This window comes from Spermophilus citellus, assembly GCF_964194105.1.
Source record: "Spermophilus citellus genome assembly, chromosome: 18".
NCBI lineage: Eukaryota > Metazoa > Chordata > Mammalia > Rodentia > Sciuridae > Spermophilus > Spermophilus citellus.
The window spans coordinates 53865802-53889236 of record NC_138200.1 but is presented as its reverse complement, the minus strand read 5'-3'; the positions used below and the strand labels follow the sequence as shown (position 1 = coordinate 53889236).

General features: G+C 35.9%; 1 protein-coding gene across 1 annotated transcript in view; it reads right to left on the bottom strand.

Annotated features, from left to right (window-relative positions):
* CYB5B (cytochrome b5 type B) overlaps window positions 1–23435 on the bottom strand; it is a 31460-nt gene that overhangs the window by 5275 nt on the left and 2750 nt on the right. The window contains exons 2-3 of the mRNA XM_081275532.1: window positions 10811–10939; window positions 9890–9919 (exon numbers count right to left, since the gene is read on the bottom strand). Of these exons, the coding sequence (XP_081131658.1) occupies window positions 9890–9919; window positions 10811–10939 (159 nt within the window). The remainder of the gene's footprint in view (window positions 1–9889; window positions 9920–10810; window positions 10940–23435) is intronic.

The following is a 23435-nucleotide window of genomic DNA, read 5'->3' as shown; positions in this document are numbered from 1 at the left end:
ACTGGCTGTAGCTAAGATCACATTCTCTAAAAACATGGTAAGAACATATAACCTGTGAAGTGCTCTAAGATCAGGCAGATGACTGCTTGTGGTTTACAGAAATGAACTGGTTTACTCTATGAAATCATAATAATATGACTAAAGATCTTAGGGTTTATTTCACAGTAAAAAGGAAGAGACAGCAGTTCAAAGGAAGAAAAATACCAAAATAATCTTTAAAACAAACTTTAGCAATTAAACTAATATACGTGATATGGATGAATTGTCAAGCTAAGAAGCCAGACATATATAACCACATATTTAAGCCTGCTTACATAAAAATATCCAGAACAGAACAATCAATAGAAGCAAAAAATAGATTAGTGATTGCCTACAGCTAGGGTGGGAAAGGAAGAATAAGGGGGCAGACTGGAAAATGACTGCTAATGAGCAGAGGGTTTACATAATGAGTTTCTTCTAAAATTGTGATTATGGTTGCACACTTCTGTGAATATACTCAGAACCATTGACTCATACATTTTTTTTAAAAGAAATTATTTTTTAGTTTTTTGGTGGACACAATATCTTTATTTTACTTTATGTGGTGCTGAGGATCGAACTCAGTGCCTCATGAATGCTAGACAAGCACTCTACCACTGAGCCACAACCCCAGCCCAACTCTACATTTTAAATAGATGAATTATATGGTATGTGAATCATCAATAAAATTGTTATTAAAATTATTTTTACTCCATTTAAATATCATGTGACATTAATAATTCCATTAATTAGCTACATAGTATAAAGTCCTGCTAACCTATTGCCAGAGGACAAAAACCTATTAGCGTAGGTTGCTATTGCTCAGAGTAACATCTTTGAAAATATGCAGAAGTGGGGCTGGGGATGTGGCTCAAGCGGTAGCACGCTCGCCTGGCATGCGTGGGGCCCTGGGTTCAATCCTCAGCACCACATAAAAATAAAAAAATAAAGATGTTGTGTCCACTGAACACTAAAAAGTAAATATTAAAAAATTCTCTCTCTCTCTCTCTCTCTCTCTCTCTAAAAAAAAAAAGAAAATATGTAGAGGTATGCAGGGCATGTATATAGTGTATTAAATCAGCTTAATCACGATTTTCAATAATCTCAAAGAATTTCCAGGAATCATACATACTGGACAAGATACACTTTAAAGCAGTCCATGAAGTGAGTATTAATTTCTTGTATACAAAACAATGTTATGCAAATAAACATATGCCCCAAATCTGAAAGAAATTAGCCTATAGGCAAATAAAACTTCCAATAAAAGGCTTTAGATAAACCATACTAATATATACCATACCAAACTTCTTTGAGCACTTGATGATTTTTATTATCTGGGACATTTCTGTTAGTATAATATGGATTGGGCCAATTAAAACATTAACACAAATCTCACCATTATGTATAATTTTAATGCACCCATAAAAGATATGAAAAAAACACATTACAGGTCAATCTTTGAAAATATTACTATCTTATAGTTTGGGAGGCTGTAGTAGTATAACGTAGATGTAGAATCTATAATTACATAAAGTAATATAGAGTTCATATACATGGATTCTCTGTATGTCAACACTTTTAGCCTCTAGGATGAACCTTAAATAACACAATAAGAAGAAAAAAAGAGAACCAAGACCATAACACTATGGTAAATAACTAAAATAACTAAAAACATATATGGTGTTTATTGAATTAAAATGCTCCTGTTTTAACATTAATTCATCTCTGAAGGCAAAAAAGGCCAAGCTGCCCAACATTTTGGAGAAAAGAGAAGAGAAACAAGCACCTATTCCTTTTAGAACACTGACAAACAAGTAAATTCCAAACTACAGTGGTCCCACTTTTAATCAACTGTTAAAGAAAGAAATCCAGTATTACGACATTATTACAAGAGAGCAGATCAAACCCAAAGTTCTAGCATAAGCTCAACCAGGTAATTAATACACGTTTCTTTAGTTTCCAAAGATTTGGAATACATCTGCAAACAAAAAAATTGCTTAAGTCTTCTATGATTTTAGCTCAAAATTAATATAAATTAACAGTTTAAAACTGGAGAGCTGGGATTGTGGCTTACTTGGTGGAGTGCTTGCCTGGCATGTGTGAGACACTGGTTCAATTCTCAACACCACATATAAATAAATAAATAAAGGTCAATTGACAACTAAAAATTTTTTAAATAAATAAATAAATAGATGAAACTGGGTCCTAAAGTTCAAGGTTCATTAGGGTTTTTTCCCCCCCTTAATATTTTCAGTTGTAGATGGACACAATACTTTTGTTTATTTAGTTTTTTTACATGGTGCTGGAGATCAAACCCTGTGCCTCACATGTACTAGGCAAATGCTCTAACACTGAGCCACAACCCCAGGCCCAAGATTCATTAGGTTTTAATCACCACATAAAATAATTAAATAAATAAATTAATATACAAATAAATACCAAAGATGGGCTTTGTAGGTTAAAAGGAAATATTTTATAATACCTGAGTAAACTGCATAAAGCTGCTCATAACTGAAATTAAGGCTAAGTATCTTTCAGGTCAATGCTAAAACATTTTTCTCATTGGAAAATAAAAGGCTCATATTAGAAGAATTTCAATCCTAACATAATATTTAATTATTTTCACACAATTTTCTTTTTTTGTGGTGCTGGGGATTGAACCCATGGTGTGAGGTAAACACTCTACCAACTGAGCTATATCCCCACCCCTTGGACACAATTTTCTGAGCCAAAGGTATTGTAACAAAATCTATGTGAACTTTTTTTGCAGTAATGGGGATTGAACCCAGGGCATTGTGCATGTTAGGCACTCTATCACGAGCAACATCTCCAGCCCTTTGGTTTTTCATTTTGAAACAGGGTCTCACTAAGTTGCTGAAGCTGTTCTGGAACTACCTAATCTCCTGCCTCACTCTCCCAAGTAGCTGAGATTACAGGCAAGTGCCACCATGTATGGCTACAAGAGCAAAGAAAGGAAATACCATTCTCTCATGTCTTGGAGATTGAAGGAGCATGTGTTGAGTTCTCCCTCTCCCATCAGCTCTATAAAGGATTGTTTTCCCAAACACTCTTCCAAGAGGTCTTGCACCTCAAGTACTGATCCAATCTGACATAGTTAAGAAAATGACAAAGAAATGTCACATCTAGTAATCCCATGGTGTCAGCAGAGGAAATTCTGCGTATGAGAAAACATTAGAGAGGAGCACACACACACACTTAAGGAATGTGGTGTACCTTCTCATCAGGACATAAACTCAGGAAAGAATGAGCCAATTATAATTATAATGTGTTAAAATACAGAGGCAAGGCATTATAAGCATACCTTCAACCTATAATAGTTTACATTTAGGCTTTCAAAAGCTTAAATACAAGGTGTATAAAGCGTATAAGGAATTTATATTTTAATCCCTAAAGTGGATGGTTGCTATTTCAAGAAGATTCCAAGCATATAAAATTGGAGGAAGCAATGTTAAGCCACAGAACACCTTTAGAAAATTTAATAGACATTTGGGTGGTCTTTTATAGTTTTAGATTTAGTACATTTCAGTAACTGTAGGCAAAAGTTAACTTATGAAAAAAGACTGGGAATTTTGGCTTCAAACATACGAGAATGAATTTTACCCCCATTAATACCATAGACCTTGTACCATAAACCAACACTATGTGAATTTTAGTATTAGTTGTATTTCACACCTAAAACATTTGAAAACTGAAAAGTACATGATTTCAACATTTTATAGTTCTAACTATGATGCTGTGGTATGAATCTTGGGGACAGCCTTCTTACAAAAATATATGAGTCACTACAAACCATTTCTTTCTGGATGAGAATACAGTTTAACAATTACTGCCTTGCAAACTATATCTCCTGAGTCAGTCTGGTTATGTAAAAAATATTTCCCTGGGCTGGGGATGTGGCTCAAGCGATAACGTGCTCACCTGGCATGTGAGGGGCGCTGGGTTCAATCCTCAGCACCTTATAAAAATTAAATAAAGCTGTTGTATCCACCGTAAACTAAAAAAATAAATATTAAAAAATTCTCTCTCTCTTAAAAAAAAATTTCCCTGTAGGTAAGGTAAAATTAAAAAACAAAAAAATTCCATGAAACAACTTTCTATACAGCCCTCTTAAGAACGTATTGTGCTAAGATATGCAACACATTCGTAGAGAAAAAAATTGTAATGCTCACAGAACAATTTCTTTTTTTTAATATTTATTTTTTTAGTTGTACACAATACCTTTATTTTGTTTATTTATTTTTATGTGGTGCTGAGGATTAAACCCAGGGCCGCGCAGGCACTAGGTGAGCGCTCTATCGCTGAGCCACAACCCTAGCCCAGAATGATTTCTTTTGAAACCTAAGAAGTGAAAAAAAACTTATAACACTGGACAGCTATTTTGAAAAGCATGTTATCTTAATCCCTGTTTTGCAAAACTACATATCATTTCTAAACAAAGCTTCCCAAAATGATGTTAATCCTTCATATAATTCTTGACAGGGCATTTTGTTTTATAACAGTGGGTTTACAATGACATTCTATGCTTTATTCTAAAAAAAAATATGTTACAAAACACAAATGTCAGACAAAACAAGGAACAATGAGCTGGGCCTGATGGTGCTTGCCTGTAATCCCAGTAACTCCAAAGCTGAGGCAGGAAGATCTTATATTTGTGGTCAGTCTCAGCAATTTCTCGAGGCCCTGTCTCAATAATTTTCAAAGTAAATTGAGTAGTAGGTGTGGTGGTGCATGGTTGTAATCCCAGTGGCTCAGGAGACTGAGGCATAAGAATCTCAAGTTCAGGGCCAGCCTCAGCAACTCAATGAGGCCCTAAGCAATTCAGCGAGTCCCTGTCTCTAAATAAAATATAAAAAGGAATGGGGATGTAGCTCAGTGGTCAGGCACCCCTGGGTTCAATCCCCAGTATCAGGAAAATACTAAACAAAACTAAACAAAACCAAAATCAAAAACAACAACAAAACAAACAAAGAGAAAACGATTAAACAACCAAAGTTCTTTAGTAAACAGCAAGCACTATTCATCTAAAGGGCATCTGCATGCCCATTCTAAACTTTTAAAAAATTAGATAGTAAGTTGATAGGAATATTAAAGAATTCTTTTTTTTTTTAAAAAAAATGGCAGACTAGTGGCTTCTAGCATGCTGCTTCTTTCTTTTTTTTTTTTTAAGAGAGAGTGAGAGAGAATTTTTAATATTTATTTATTTTTTTAGTTCTCGGCGGACACAACATCTTTGTTGGTATGTGGTGCTGAGGATCGAACCTGGGCCGCACACATGCCAGGCGAGCGCGCTACCGCTTGAGCCACATCCCCAGCCCCTTAAAGAATTCTTAAAAGTAAACTTCTAGTTTAATGTAACTGCTATTAATTTGAATGATGGTTTGAGTGTATCCCTCAAGAGTTAACGTATTGGAAGCTTCTTCCTCATTAGTAGAGGTCCTAATGGAAGATCCGTAGGGCATTGGGGGCATACCCTTGGAAGAGATCAATGGAGTTCTCATGAGGGTCCTGATCTGCCTCTCTCGCTTTCTGCCTTGTCATATGATCTCACTCTCTCCATCTCTTTCTTTTACTATCCCCTCCCCTCCCCTTACACTTCTACCAAGAGGACTTCACCACAATTAAGCTGATTCTGATGCCATCACCTTGAACATCCAGACTTATAAGCTAAATAAATCTCTTCTTTTTATAAAGTATCCAATCTCAGGTATCTTGTTATTATAACAGAAAATGAACTAATATAGTAACCAACTAACTACATTCATAATTATAAATGACGTATATTTTAAGTATTTCTTTCATAAAAAAGGAGGTAAAATGTTATATATGTATTGTACATTATATGACAGAAAACTGTATTTGCAAGAAAAATCAGCATGAGGAGGGAAAAACTATATCTGCCTTTAAACATAATTATAGATTGATATTTACTATCTTTAATTAATTAATTATTTTATTACTGGGAATTGAATTCAGAAGCTCTTAATGACTGAGCCACAATCTCCAGCTCTTTTTATATTTTATTTAGAGACAGGGACTCGCTGAATTGCTTAGGGCCTCACTGAGTTGCTGAGGCTGGTTCTGAACTCGTGATCCTCCTGCCTCAGCCTCCTGAGCCACTGGTATTACAGTCATGTACCACCATGCCTGGCACTAATTTTTTCTTTTAAATATTTTTTTAGTTGTAGGTGGACACAATACCTTTATTTTCATTTATTTATTTTTATGTGGTGATTTTATGTGGATAGAACCCAGTGCCTCATTCTTGCTAGGCGAGTGCTGTACCACTGAGCCAAAAACCCCCTAAATTTGTTTTGAAGGTGAGCTTCCATAACGAAAAGTAGACCAGAAAAAAACATTAAGTCAAATGCAAGGAGAAGATTAACACTTCTCAGCATGGGAGTTAATCCAGCGAGGAAGATATTCAAAGACAAAACAGTTCTTAACTCTTATAAGTTATCTTTGATGTAAAGAAGAAAGACTTGTTTCAAGATCTGTGAGTTTCTAAGCTTTTAAAATTTTATATTTCAGGGCTTTCAACTCAGGAATTATTATCTAACAATAAAACAATGGTGGCCATGGACTGTGTTGTAGTAAAAGCAAAAGAAAAGTAGCTTCTTAAAAAAAAAAAAAAACAAACAACAAGGAAATGATTCCTGATTTATCCTCTGCAATAGCAACATTTTGCGTACTTTTTTTTTTCCTAAGGAAAGAGTGTGTTACAAAGAGGACATACAGAAATAGAAGCCCATAAGGCTGAAGTAGGCTTAAAGAAAAATCACTTCCTCACAGAGGTTCACCCCTAAATGAAGAAAAAGGAAAGTAAGGGGCTGGGGATGTGGCTCAAGAGGTAGCGTGCTCGCCTGGCATGCGTGCGGCCCGGGGTTCGATTCTCAGCACCATATACAAAGAAAGATATTGTGTCCGCCAAAAACTAAAAATTTTTTTTTTAAAAAAGGAAAGTAATTAATAATATCAACTTCATTTCCATTTCTTCGTGAATGTTTAAACCAGAGATAGAAAAATGAAGAAGAAAGATACGTACATCCTAGACACCAACGTTTCTATTTAAACCTCTGTAAGAAAGAAATCTGAAGGATCAAGAATTTCTTCCTGGAACTGAAATCAGGTTGGAAGACTCTTTGAAAGTCTACGTAGGTGGCCTTGAAAGGTTTCCAAAAGGCTTCCTTTGCCTGATCAAAAATGCGGCACTGTGGCTGGAAACACACAACAGCCTGACTCTACTTAGTAGAGACATGTCCCTTGGGTACAAGTGACATGGGGAAAATAGGCTTGCCAACGGAGCCTTTAGTCATTCTTTAACCCAGGAAGGAGCTAACGTATATTTGGAGACTTCTTTTATTACAGAATTTAAGTGAGCTGAAATGGTTTCTTTTCCTGTACTTAAAACAGTTATAATTCAGCTAACAAATCTCTAATTAGTTCTTTGACCCGCAGACAATGCTTTCCACGAAGAGAATTAAAATTTCTTAGGTTTTCATAAAAATGATAGGCTTATCATTTAGCAAAATGTTTGGTGCTTGCTTACTTATCATCTGGGTTACTTAAAATGCAAATTACCAAACCCCATGTCCAAAGCTCTTGAACCAGCAGTAGTGGAAACTCAAGAAATACATGTTTTATGTGTATTTTCATGTTCATTCCATGGGAATCCAATTTAGGCACTACAAGAAACAGAATATGTGGAACACTGCTCTCCATTCTGAAGAATGGTCCTAACTATACTATCAAAGAAAGAAAAATAGCAACAAGAAGCAATTTACAGACTTCTAGACATAGTAACTGCAAAAATATTTTCCTGCTACCTTAATATAAAGGGTGCCTCATGGCTTGTGCAGAAATGGGTTATGGCTCTTAGATAAAGGTGTATCTCTTATAAAAATAGGAGTATTCCTTGGATCAAATACTGACCTCTAAATTTTCTGGATACATTCAATATAATAATTAAGCTCATTCTTAGTTCAAATTTTACCTTAATACCACATGTGAAGATTCAAGAATGGTAGTGCATGTGTGAGGAGGGGACAACACACACACCATCAGTGCTTAAAATGTGTTTGAAGAGCTAGGTTCAGTGGCACATGTCTGTAATCCCAGCTACTCCAGAGGCTGAAGTTGAAAGATTGCAAGTTCAAAATCAACCTGGGAAATTTAGTGACACCCTATCTCAAAATTAAAAAATAAAAAAGATTGGGGATATAACTCATGAGTAGAGCATTCCTGGATGCAATCCCCAGTATTGCCAAAAAAAAAAAAAAAAAAAAAAAAAAAAAAAAAAATAGAGCTGAGGATATGGCTCAGTGGCTTAACACTTGCCTGGCATGTGAGAGACTCTGAGTTGAATTCCCAATATTATGAATTATGAATTCCCCTTTCATAAACAACTCAATGGTTCAGAGTACTACAGTATAGCAAGACAGAGGAGTTAATTTATATAAATGTTCTGGATTGCAAAGCAACAGATGGCAACTGCCAAGTAAGCGATCTTTTCAATTGAAAAAATTCTTATATTGCTGTGTCAATCTCATTCGGTAATTATGGTTCAATGAGGAATGCTATAAGAAGCTAGAAAGAAGACAAGGGGAGGTTGTGTGGTACCCATAATGTTCTAAGTAGCATCTATAATGCTGTCCCTTTAAATCACAGGGTGGACTAACAATTACCTAAAGGACAGGAGTCAAGGGAAATATAAGAGAATACGGGAGTTGGAAGTACTCAGCTTGTGGGAAGCAGAAAATGCTTTCATATTTTCTTCCTAGAATGTCATGCAGAGCACATTAAGGTTTTCAAATACACAAGTATTTAATCTTGTTTTTGCTAAAATCAGTAAATAACTGGAAAGGGGGTGAGTCTATTTGGGGCTACAAAATAAAATTTTTAAAAATAAAAATTGGGGGGGCTGGGGTTGTGGCTCAGCGATAGAGCAACTTACCTAGTACGTGTGAGGCCCCGGGTTCGATCCTCAGCACCACATAAAAATAAATAAAATAAAGGTTGTGTCCAACTACAACTAAAAAATAAATATTAAAACAAAAATAAAATAAAAACTTGGGAGGGGCTGGGGATGTGGCTCAAGCGGTAGCGTGCTTGCCTGGCATGCGTGCGGCCCGGGTTCGATCCTCAGCACCACATACAAAGATGTTGTGCCCGACGAAAACTCAAAAACAAATATTAAAAAATTCTCTCTCTTGGGGCTGGGTATGTGGCTCAAGCGGTAGCACGATCGCCTGGCATGCGTGCGGCCCGGGTTCGATCCTCAGCACCACATACCAACAAAGATGTGTGTCCGCCGAGAACTAAAAAATAAATATTAAAAATTCTCTCTCTCTCTCTCTCCTCTTTCACTCTCTCTTTAAAAAAAAAAAATTCTCTCTCTCTTTAAAAAAAAAAAAAAAAACCTTGGGAAATAAGAACAGAGAGGTCGCTTTCAATAACTTGAAAGATAAAAAGATAAGATAAATAACTTAAAAAAGAAAATTCTTTTTCAGACAGAAGCAATTATTTACAACTGTTCTAAATGAGGCATGGGTAAAGTACTTTTCTATAACTGAATCCATAAACTAATTTCTTTCAAAACCACACATGGCATACTTTGGAGTTGCAATTTAAAAAAAAAGAAGAAAGCATACAGAAGCATTAGCAAATTGTTTCCTATTGTGTAAGACCCAGCTATTCATTTTTCCTGAGAGTTACTAAATCCAAATTCCTGAAAAATAGAATTTTTGCTTGGGAAAAACAAACACGTTAAAAAAACCAAAACAAAACAATTCTACTTGAATAAATAGAACTACAAACACTTGAAATACAAAAGACAAATCGGATAACATCTTACCTTGTTACCACCTTCAGGTTTAAGGTCACTCTGTTAAAAAGAGGAAAACAATGTTTTAAGAAATATCCAAATGGACTAAGGCAGAAGAACCTCAAGTTCAAAGCCAGGCTCAGCAAATTAGCAAGGCCCTAAGCAACTTAGCATGAGCCTGTCTAAAAAGGCTGGGGGATGTAGCTCAATGATTAAGTCCCCCTAGGTTCAATTCCTGGTACCAAAAAAAAAAGAAAGAAAGAAAAGAAAAGAAATATCCAAATGAACTCTTAATATGTGCTTGCTTCTAACCTTGAAACATGAGACTACATTTGGTGGGCAGAGAATTCCTAGGAGACCTACAGGTCTGAAAAAAAGGAATGGCACCCCACCCTTAGCATATCAGGGTCTCCTGTTAGAATAGTATGTCTAGAAGGCTTAAAAGTCCATAGATGACGAGCCTAGTGGTGTATGTCTGTAATCTCAGTGGCTTGGAAGGCTGAGGCAGGAGGATCTTTTAAGTTTAAAGCCAGCCTGAGCAACCTAATGAGGTCCTAAGCAATTCACTGAGACCCTGTCTCTAAATAAAATATAAAAAAGGGCGGGGATATTGCTCGGTTGTTAAGCTCTTCTGGGTTCAATAAAAAAGTCTGTAGTTAGTTATCTTTTTAGCTAGGGACTTGTAAAAACAACCACACCTATTTTAAGTGCAGCTGTTGCTAACTACAATACAATAATCAAAAAACCAATAAAAATAATCCAAAATCAGCTCCCTTAGCTTTTCAAAGTTACTATTAGCTGCACTCTAAGGCAGGATGATAATGGAGAAAAGTCAAGCCTAATGAATGGTTAAATGAATTTCTATTTTAATAATTCTTTCTCTCATGCAGTTCTATGGCTGTTGCGTCACTTTCTCTGCACAAGTGCTTCTAGCCCCCTAATAGTTCTTACCGGATGGACGTCACCGATGTAGTACTGCTTTAGCATTTCTCTGGCATCAGAGGAATGGCCTACATCTTCAAAGCTTTCAGTTGAATCTGTACCAGCTTGTTCTAGCAAAACCTCTTCTCCACCAGGATGCTACAAGAAAAAGATATTTACTGAACAGGGGAGTGTCTGAAAAGAAAACCCATTTAAGTTTCTTTCCTGTCCTCCTTCCTCTTCTCTCCTTTAAATGGGAGTAATGGAACAAATTGACATTGTGTACCTATAAAGATGCAATGAGAAGAAAGCAGCATAATTTCTAGCAAATTCTGGCCCAAACTGCATAATATGGATATTATTGTCAGGAAAGATAAGACAAGTGCAAACTGACCAATAACCTACAGCGTGGCCTGTGATTTTCAAAAACGCTGAGGTCGGGCTGGGGCTGTAGCTCAGTGGTATAGCACCTGCCTCACATGTGTGAGGCACTGGGTTCGATCCTCAGCAACACACAGAAATAAATAAAGATATTAAACAAAACAAAACACTGAAGTCATGAAAGTCAAGAAAAGACTGAAGAAATGACTATTGATTATATAACTCACTCTACCACTGAGTTATATAATAGCCCTTTTTATTTTTTATTTTGAGACAGAGTGTCAATAAGTTGCCCAGGCTGGCATCAAATTTGTTATCCTCCTGCCTCAGGCTCTGAGTAGCTGAGATTATAGGCATGCACCATATGACTGGATAGATTGATTCCTTTTGCCAATAGTATTGAGACTACTGCAGAAAACCAAATGGGGAGGGACTCTAGGGTATACGAAATTCTTTATTGCAGTCTTCAATTTTAAATTTACAATTTTTTCTAAATAAAAAGTAAATAGGGGGCTGGGATTTTGGCTCAGTGGAAGAGCACTTGCCTAGCATGTATGAAGCACTGGGTTTGAGTCTCATCATCACATATAAATAAATAAAGGTCCATTGACAACTAAAAAATATTAATTTAAAAAAATAAATAGCACAGATGAAGTAAATTCTATAAATATAAGATATTTGAACACAGACAAGTTATTCAGAAATTGAGATATCTGGGGTGGGGTGGGAATATGAAAGACAGTAGAATCAATCAGACATTACTTTTCTATATTCATATATGAATACAAAACCACTGTTAACTCCACATCATGTACAACAAGAAGAATGGGAAGTTATACTCCATGTATATATAATATGTCAAAACACATGCTACCGGGCTGGAATTGTAGTTCAGTGGTAGAGCGCTTGCCTAGCCTGTGTGAGGTTCAATCCTTAGCACCACATAAAAATAAATAAATAAACTGGGCATGGCGCATGCTTGTAATCCCAGTGGCTTAGGAGTCTGAGGCAGGAGGATCTCAAGTTCAAAGCCAGCTAAAAATAATAATAATAATAATAATAATAATAAAAATTTAAAAACAAGTCAAGAGCTTTGTAATGTTTTAAACCAATAAAAAAATTGAGTCTAATGTATGAAATATGATATGTCAAGAGCTTTGTAATGTTTTGAACAATCAATAATAAAAAAAAAAGTTCAAAGCCAGCCTCAGCAAAAAGCAAGGTACTAAGCAACTCAGTGAGACCCTGTCTCTAAATAAAATACAAAATAGGGCTGGGGATGTGATCAGTAATTGAGTGCCCCTGAGTTTAATCCCTAGTACTCTCCCCCATAAATAAATAAGTAAAGGTATTATAGCCACCCATAACTTAAAAAAAAAAAAAAAAAAACACACTCTACCATCAGGTATAACTAAAAATATATAAAAGTTATTTTTAAAATGAGATGTCTTAGTAGCCTTATTTGTAACATGGAAATTTTTTAAGAGTGCCTATTTCAACAAGTGTGTGTGTGTGTGTGTGTGTGTGTTTCTGGTACTGGGAATTGAACCCAGGGATACATTAACCCTGAGTTATACCCCTAGTCCTATCTATCTACCTACCTACCTACCTATTTTTTGAGACAGGGTCTTCTTACATTGCTAAGATGGGCCTGGAACTTGTGATACTCCTGCCTCAGCCTCCCAAGTCACTGGTATAAAAGGCATGTTACCACCATATGTGTCTGCTAATTCAACAATTAGTCTGATTACTTAATTAGATACAGAAATAAAATATTCTGTACTTAAGAAAAGCAAGGTACAAGAAGATATTACACTATTACTTATGACTAAATAGAGTAGATACAGAGATGCTTGTATTTGTACACAATATCCCTGGAAACATTGAAGAGAACTTGGTGGCTAGGAGACAAGGTGGAAGGAAGATTTTTCACTATGTATACCTTGAAATTGTTTTACCAAGTAAAATATTATCTACTCATAAAAAATTTACTTGTTTTTAAAATTATATTTAGTAGAGTCTAACTTAAATACTCAATACATTGACTTATAATTGGCCAATTCAAAATTTACATTATTCAACAAAACAAATCCAAAATTATATTTCTGAAATATGAAGTGATTCTCTTTGGTGGAGGTGTGGGGGGGGCATTCCCAGGAATTGAACCCAAGGCTGCTTTACCACTGGGGTACAACCCCAGCCCTTTTTATTTTTATCTTGAGATAGGGTCTCACAAAATGGCTTAGAGTCTCACTAATTTCTGATGTTGGTCTCAAACCTGTGATCCTCTGCCTCAGCCTCCTAAACAGCTGGGATTACAGGAGCTATTGTGCCTGGTTGAAGTAATTCTTTTTTATTAGTTACTTTTAAAATAATAACTAGTTAAACAACAATAATGTAACGATTAATTTAACATAAGTATATGAACTTTAAAAGTGCTGGGTAAACTGGTTCATGGACATAATCCCAGCTATGCAGGAGGCTAAGGCAGGAGGATCACAAGGTTGAGACTAGCCCAGGCAATTCAGCAAGACACTGTCCCCAAAACAAACAACAAACAAAGGTCTGGGGATATAGCTCAGTGCGAAGCACTCCTGGGGGTTGGGGGGCAGAACTCTGAAAGTAACCTCCCAAACCTTAATTCACAAGCTTACTAAGGACAAGAACAACTTCTATTTTGGTCCCTTAAAATATCTCCACCCAAGGGTATTTAAGCATGCTATTTGAAAGCAAAAGTAAGATAGCCACCATTCACTTGTTATTATATCTGAAACCTATCAGCTCTGTTTCATCTTAAAATGAAACTAAGCTATTAGTTTTGGAATTACATCCCAATTGCTCTGTTTGTGTCTGAACTGTGCAAGATACTATTCCCTCATGACACATACCAACAATTATTTTGCCTTTCATAGGAAAAGAATAACAAAACTTGTAAGTGGCTTGAGCTATTTCAGGGAATAATAGAATTTATGACTTCCTACACAGCTCCTTCTATAAAGTACCTACATTTTTACTAATCATCACAAATAAATAAATAAAGAGCAACATTTTTTAAAAATAGATAATTTGGTACATAAAACTTCATTGTTTTTCTTGTGCATTCTCTTTTTTTTTTTTTTTGGTAGGATTCTTGTTTCTTTTTTTTAAATATTTTTTTAGTTTTAGAAGAACACAATATCTTTTCTTATTAACTTTTATGTGGTGCTGAGGATTGAACCCAGGACCTTGTGCATGCGAGGCAAGTACTTTACCACTGAGCCACAACTCCAGCCCCTCTTGTGCATTCTTTTTATACAGTTTTTATTGAGTCCTTACTATTTTACATACTAGGTAGTGATAAAGAAAAGGTTTTGTATTTTTACAAAAGTGAATCCATATACTACATGCTGTTTTATAATCCACATTTTTTCACCGAGTCAAGAGGTTGGAATCAGAGTGGTCCACAAACAAACAAAAACAGTTTAGTAATTCTTGCTCTAAAATGTGACCTCAATATTGATGGTTTAGAAAAGCAAAAAGTGCCAGAACTCTTGATTTCTACTTTAGAACATAATCATCTTCAGATATTATTATCTAAAAATCAAATGACAACAAGGCTGCAGTGTGCCACTGGCATCTCAGCTGGAGGAGTGTACTAGGCCTGAGACTACACCAGAGATCAGGGCAAATTCAAAGATGATGCCCTGGCTGAGGGGAATGAGAATGCCTTGAGATGAACTGAAGATGTACCCCAGGTAGAAGAATCACTGCAACCCTGACTAGGCCAGCTCTAGGAGAAGATGACTGGTGGAGCAGCTGTTCTACTCCAGTGTTAGCCTCTGGATAGTCCTGCTCACAATTATCATCACCTTCTGCCCAGGCATGACCTGCTCTTATGTGTCTATCCTGTGGCAAAATGACAAGAAGCTCACCTAGGAGCAAGCATCTGATATCAGGTGCTAATCTGAAGCAGAATCTACAAGGGAAGACGGAAGCTATATTCCCAGTGTTTCTTGCCTTGAAAATATTATTTCAACCACCCAGAGGATGGCTTTTAAAAAAACTTAAAAGGAAAACAATGCTATCCTCTCTTATGATGGCCTGATGCCTAAGGACACGATGAAAAGAGATGTAACAAATGCCCTGCCTGTGATTCTTATTGATACATGTATAAATATAACATTCTTAGGCTTTTGTGACAAAGCTTTATTTCTACTGACCCTCTGTTTTAAGATTATGCTGCAGCAAAGAATAGAACTATTCACATTAGGTGTATTCTGGTACTTCCTTCCATTGAATGACATCTTATGGTTAATCTCAGGAATACAGAATTAAACAAAATAAGTTCCAAAATATTATACACAGTACGATACTACTAAAAAAAAAAAAAAAAAAAAACACACACACACAACTACTCTTGAGTGTATGATCAATAATCTGTGACAACTGTGCTAAGACCATGCAATAGAAAAAGGACAGTATTGGGCTGGGGATGTGGCTCAAGGGGTAACGCACTCGCCTGGCATGTGTGGGGCGCTGGGTTCGATCCTCAGCACCTCATAAAAATAAAGATGTTGTGTCCACTGAAAACTGAAAAATACTATAAAAATTCTCTCTAAAAAAAAAAAAAAGAAAAAGGACAGTATCTTTAATACATAGTTATGTGGAAATTGTACATTTACATGTAAAAGAAAGAAAATGAATCCCTAACTTCTATAATATACGAAATTAACTCAAAGTGGACTAAAGATCTAAACGTTAGACCCAAAACTATAAAACAAAAGCACAACTAACAGAAGAAAAAACAAATGGGACTACATAAAACTTTAAAACTTTTACGCATCAAAGAACACAATCAGCAAAGTAAAAAACAAAACAAAAAAAACCACCCTGTGGAATGGAAGATAATATTTGCAAATCATACATCTGATAAGAATATATAAAGAACTCTCAAAACCCAATACAAATTTGAATAACCCAATTTTAAAAATGGGCAAAGAACCTGAATAATCATTTCTCTAAAGATATAAAAACAGTAAACAAGCTACTATTAAAAAAAGAAAGAAAGAAAAGGAAGAGAATATGGGGAAACTAGAATTGTTTGCTCAGGACTGCAAAATGGTATAACAAGTATAGAAAATGATATGGTGGGCTGGGGTTGTGGCTCAGCGGCAGAGCGCTCGCCTAGCATGTGTGAGGCCCTGGGTTCGATCCTCAGCAGCACATAAAAACAAAAAAATAAAGATATTATGTCCATTTACAACTAAAAAATGAAAATATATTAAAAAAAAATGATATGGTGGTTGGGCTGGGGTTATGGCTCAGGAGGAGAGTGCTTGCCTAGCATGTGCGAGTCACCAGGTTTGGTTCTCAGCACCGCGTATAAATAAATGAATAAAATAAAGATCCATCAACATCTAAAAAAATATTTTTAAAAGTATTTTTGAAAAAATGATATGGTGGTTCCTCAAAAAATTCCAAGTAGAATTATCAAGCCAGGCATAGTGGCTGAGACCTATAATCCCAGCTATTCAAGAGGCTAAGGCAGGATGTCAAGTTCAAGGCCAACCTGAGCAACTTAGTGAGAATCTGTTCTCAAAAAAAAAAAAAAAGGGGGTGGGAATGTAACTCAGTGGCAGAGTTCTAAATATTATACACAGTATGATACTAGTTTAAAAAAAATAAATTCCAAAATATTATAAGTTCCAAAATATTATACACAGTATAATAGTTTGCCTAGCATACTCAAGGTCCTGGATTCAATCCCCAGTACCACACACGTGCATGTAAACACATGAACACACACAAAATAGAATTACCATATGATGCAGCAATGCTAATTCAGCAGAGGACCACCTGTTGGGAAGAAGCATTTCCAGTGCACTATCATTGCTTTTTCTCAATTTGAATAGTGGTTTCAAAAACATGTTGACTTAGTGAAAATTCACTGAATGTGCTTGTAGGTCTTGTGCATTTTTCTGTTAGTTTTTAAAAATATTTCTTACAAACCATGCTACTGACCTTTGAAAAGAGGAAACACCTGGGTTTGTTTACTGACTGGACACAAGGCAGAAGGGTTTTTTTTTTAGTTTTTCAAATTTTTTTTTTTTTAGCTACAGAACACTTTCTTCAAGCAAAATTTTGGATGGAAGCCCGGTGCACACAATCAACTAGATGTGATTAAAGTGCTGAGCAATCTTTAAAAGTCAACTAGAAAACAACTGACATACATAAAAGAAATAAGACTAAATGTTAAATTAAGTAATACCAGCAGCAGACACACAGCAGTAGGTTTTGGAGGAAGAAGAGTTTAATTTCTGTCAGGCTCAGTTTTGAATAATAGCAGGAACTAAGTTATAAAGGCTAACAGCCTGCAGGTCTTAAAAAAACATACTTGTAAACCATTAATACATAGAAATATGCTGCAATAAATTTAATGCAGTTTATCAAAATTTAAAATGTATCAACAAACTGGTCAGATAAGAAAGAAACTAGGATAATGCACAAGGAGTTCCACTCATTAAACTGATTCCAAGAACAGGCTAACAGGGCTGGGGATGTGGCTCAAGCGGTAGCGCGCTTGCCTGGCATGCGTGTGGCCCGGGTTCGATCCTCAGCACCACATACCAACAAAGATGTTGTGTCCGCCGAGAACTAAAAAATAAATATTAAAAATTCTCTCTCTCTCTTTAAAAAAAAAAAAAAAAAAAAAAACAGGCTAACAGAGATAAGAGTATATATTCCAAGGTTTGATTTTGGAGACCTGCTTATCAACAGGTTTGGTCTAACAAGTTCTGTTCTGTAAGTATCAATAAATGTAGTCTTGGCTTACAAGAATAAATAGGAGTAAACTGTCATGACATTGGGTTAGGCAATGTTTTCTTCAAGACACCAAATGCACAAACAAAAGAAAAAACAGATAAACTGGACTTCATCAAAATTTAAAACTTTTGTACTTCAAAGAATACCCTCAAGAAAGTGAAAGAGATAATTCACAGAAAGAGAGAAAACAGTTGCACTTGTATCTAGAATAAAGAACTCTTAAAATTTGCCAGGCACAGTAGTGCATACCTGTAATCCCAGAGATTTAGGAGGCTGAGATAGGAGAATTTCAAGTTCAAGATCAGCTTCAGCAATTTAGTGAGGCCTCAAGCAACTTAATAATCCCAGTGGTTCGGAGGCTAAGGCAAGAGGATCAAGAGTTCAAAGATAGTCACAGCAAAAGTGAGGCGCTAAGCAACTCAGTGAGACCCTGTCTCTAAATAAAATACAAAATAGGGCTGGGGATGTGGCTCAGTGGCTCATTGCCCCTGAGTTCAGTCCCTGGTACCCCCAAAAAGAATGAATTTCATGGTATAAGAGTTATCTAAAAAAAAAAAAAAAAAAAAAATGTATTGCTTAAAAAAAAAATAAGCCCATGGCAAACCATTATGAAACAGTGGCAAACGTGTCAAAGAGATCAAGGAATGGACTGGAGATATAGCTAAGTTGGTAGAGTGCTTGCCTTGCATGCACAAGGCCCTGGATTTGATTCCCAGCACTGCATAAATAAATCCTTTATAATTCAGTCCCCACTCCTTTTAGATGTTGATTCAACAAAGAAAAATAGATGCCTACTTCAGAATAGGGGAAAACCTTCCCATTACTGGCTTATGTGAAGAAAACAATAATGCTCCATTGGGAGGGACAGATTGTGTAATAACATATTCAGTTCAACAGCAAGCCAAAGGGAAGGTTTGAAACACACACCAAGGAATTTTCGTATTACTCAATATTTGCCCTATAGGTGACCTCCACCATTTAAAGTTCTTAATACACTTTCAAGATGGTGATATAATACCAAAAAAAAAAAAAAAAAAAAGACTTATTTACCTTGTTCTCAGGAAGGTCAATGATGCCAGTTCAAAGTGAAAAGCTCAACTTCTAATCATAAAATATGTAGATACATGCAACAATACTAATGCTGATGAATTAGAAAATGCTGATGTCAGTGTTTTAAAATCAGAATATACTGCTTCTCATACTTGAAAATTGAGATATTTAAATGAAGACTCACTACTACCTCATCTACAACTATATTCTTCTTTTCTTTTGTTTTTTGAGATAGCCTCACTAGGTTGCTCAGGCTGTTCTCAAACTCCGTAATTCATGCCTTAGCCTCCTGAGTAGCTGGGAGTAAAGGCACTTGCCACCGTTATCTAGTAAACAAATATATTCTTTTTCTTTTTTCAGTGCTAGGGAACTGAGTCTTGTGCATGCTAGGCAAGTATTCTACCAACGAGCTACATCCCTGGTCCTTTTAAATTTTTTATTTTGAGACAGGGTCTTGCTAAGTTACCCACACTAGCCTTGAACTTGCAATCCTTCTGCTTCAGCCTTTCAAAGCTGGACCAACTGTATTGTTAATAAAACTAAAGAGAGTACTCAGAAAGAGTTTATGGAGTGCTTGCCTAGGATATATGAGGCCCTGGGTTCAATTGTCAGCACCACATGTAAATAAAATAAAGATCCATTGACAACTAAAAAAGATATATTTTTTAAAAAAAGAATAAGAAGAAAAGGAAGAAACTGAACCAGGATTTGGGACACAAAGCTAGCATCCAGCTCTTAGGGGGAAAAAAAAACACACACTTTCAGATCAATAATAAGGCAACAACCAACCCTAATAAAAAGAACGGGCAAGACTGAACACACACCTCACAAAAAGACATATATAAATAGCCCATGAAAAGATTCTGAACATCATTAGTCATCAGGGAAATGAAAGTTAAAACCATAATTTTATATATATCAATTAACATGTGGAGGGCTGGGGTTGTAGCTCAGTGGTAGAGCACTTGCCTCACACATGTGAAGCCCTGGGTTCGATCCTCAGAACAACATAAAAATAAATTAAAGATATCGTGTCCATCTACAACTAACTTAATATTTTTAAAAATATATATTTTAAAAAAAGATGTGGAGAAACTAGAAAATTCATGCACTGCTGGTGGAAGTGTAAGTGATGTAAACTCTTTGAGGAAAAACTCTAATAGATGCTAAAAAAGTTAAACAGACTTAATCTCACTCCTATTAGTTTTATTACTAAGTATTCATGGAAACATGTACACACAAAGATTTGTACACGAAACTTCATATCAAACTGGAAACTATCCAAATGTTAATCCACAGGTGAATGGATCAACAAATTTTGATATATTAGTGATTTTTTTATTTGTTTGTTTGTGTACTGGGGATTGAAGTCAGGGGCACTCAACCATTGAGCCACATCCCCAGCCCTATTTTCTATTTTATTTAGAGACAGGGTCTCACTGAATTGCTTTGCACCTCACCTTTCTGAGGCTGGCTTTGAACTCATGATCCTCCTGCCTCAACCTCCCAAGCAGCAGGGATTAAAGGCATGCGCCACCAGGCCCAGCAAATTTTGGTATATTAGTACAATGAAATAAAAAGCAATAAAAAGGACCAAATTACCAAAACATAGGAGGAAAAAAAAACAGATGAAAGACGTTAGAAATATATATCCTATTCTACATGTTAGAAATCAAATCAGTGATTGTATGAGAAGAAAAGCGTTAGAAATGTTCTATATCCTTATGGTACTTACATAGGCGACATTTGTGAAAACAAATTAACTTTATATTCAAAATCTGTACATTTTTATTGTCTGTACATTAGATTTCAGTAAAATTGATTTGAGAGGAGACCCCAGATTGCAAAATAATGATAAACCACAATGTTTAGCAATAGGAAACTGTCTAAATAAATTATAATCCATACAATAAATTCTATCTAGCTGTAATGAAGGAAAATTCCAGGTACTGTCATGAAAAGTTCCCTGAAACATAGTTAAGTGAAAAAAATCAAGGCACAAATCAGTGTGTATACCTTTCATGTGAAAAGAGAGTAACTGCTGGTCTCAGATACTTAAAAGGCTGCGGCAAGAGGATCATTTGAGCCTAAGAGTTTGAGATCAGCCTAAGCAACATAGTGAAATCCTGTCTTAAAAAAGTAAAAAGAGATGGGATATAGCTCAGTGGTAAAGTGCCCCTGGGTTCAATATCCAATGCCACAAAAGAGAATACATGATCTTTATGTATGTATCTGTACATATTTTTACATATAGGTATATGCAAGGAGGACATACAATTCAAATAAATTCTTGAGATTGAAATAATTTTACTTTCTTTCCTCTGTACTACTTTTCCCTTTAATTCTCAACTCTTCAGCAAAAATAATCTACTCAAAAAATAATGTTTCAGGGACTGAGGTTGAGGCTCAGCGGCAGAGGGCTCACCTAGTATGTGCAAGACCTTGGGTTTGATCCTTAGCACCATATAAAATTAAATAAATAAAATAAACGTAGTGTGTCCAATTACAACTAAAAAATAAATACTAAAAATAAATAAATAAATAGTGTTTCAATGTCACCCCTCATTTAAAAATACTTCAGGGATTTTTCATTACACGCAGGATCCAATTCCATATTTATGTGATTTTTCCCCCTAACTACTAAATAGTGGAAAGACAATAATGTATACTATCTTTATTCATGATTTCAATAAAATAAAGCAACTCAGCCAGACCCCATCTCAAAATAAAATACATAATAGGGCTGGGATGTGGCTCAGTGGTTGAATGCCCCTGGGTTCAATCCCTGGTACCAAAAAAAAAAAAAAAAAATAAGATTCATATTTTCCCACATTAATCCTAATTCCCAAAACCTGACCCAAGCTTGGTAAAAAATTTGATATTACCCTTTTTGTACATCTATAATTAAACCTAACATGACTTAAATTCAGGTACACAAATATGAGTATCTTATTTTTTTTGGTACCAGGGATTGAACCCAGGGCCACTCAACCACTGAGTGTATTTTATTTTGAGACAGGGACTTGCTGAATGGCTTAATTCTTCACTTTTGCTGAGGCTAGCTTTGCACTCAAGATGCTCCTGTCTCAGCCTCCTGTGCCTGGCTATGAGAAAGATAATTTAACTATATTACCAATTCTAAATTATCACAAACTCTAATAGTATCATAATCTAATCACAGCTATTCACTTTAAAAAATGGCAATCTATAGATGTAGGATATTAGGATCATAAACCTCTGTCTAAGGAAGCATGGAAGTGACTTTGAATTGTAAAAAGAATGAAAACCAATGTTAGGTCTTTCCCTTCTCATTTAATAGCAACCCTATTCTTCTAGATCAGCAGACCAAAAACCTTGAAGTCATCCTTGACTCCTTTTTCTTTTCTCAAATCCAGTGCATCATTAAATCCTGTTGGCTTTACCATCCCAACACATCCAAAGTCTGATACTTCTCACTACCCCCACGACCACAGTATAGTCCAAGCTACCATTCCTTGCCTTAATTACAACAGCTTCCTAACTGTGCCCCTCAATTCTGCCCTTGCTTTCCTTCATTGTTTTCCCAACAGTGATGTTAGAATGAGCCTATTAAACCATTAAATCACATCATGTCATGCTTCTGCTCAATGATTTCTGCTCTCAAAAGAAAAGCCAGTCTTCCTAAAACCTGCGAAGCTGTACGTGATCCACCATTCCCTAATCATTTTGACCTCATGTGCTACTAACCAACCACTATGGCCTCCCTGATTCCTCAAACACACCAGACACACTACCACTTCAAGGCCTTTGGATTTGCTTCCTCTACCAAAAATGCTCTTCCTGTAGATAACTCCCTTACCTTTCCTTGGCCTTTACTCTAGTCATCTCCATAAAGCCATCTCTCCTCACCACATACACACACATTCAATAATCTTCTTCCCTGAAATATTTTTCCTCTTAGCACTTACCACTATCTAACATAGTATATATTCTGGTTATTAACTCTTCCTCCTAATGTCTGCATCCTACAGACTAAACTCTATAAGGGCATGTTTATTTACTACTGTAACCTCAGTATCTAGAATGGTATCTGGCACAAAATAAAGGCTTAATATTTGTTTAAGTGGGGCTTGGGTTGTGGCTCAGTGGTGCAGCATTTACCTAGCATGTGAGGCGCACTGGGTTCAATCCTCAGCACCACATTAAATATAAATAAGTAAATACAAAAGGTCCATCAACAACTAAAAAAACATTTAAAAAATATTTGATAAAGTGAATGAATGAATGAATGAATGAATGAGCTTGACAGGAACAAAACAGGGAAAGACTACAGAACGAGTAAGAAAAGCCAACTGCCAGCAAAGACCTGTAACCCAGCATCAACAGAAGCCCTGCATACCATACATTCTAGCTAGCTACATCAGCAAGTACTGTAACAAGTTTG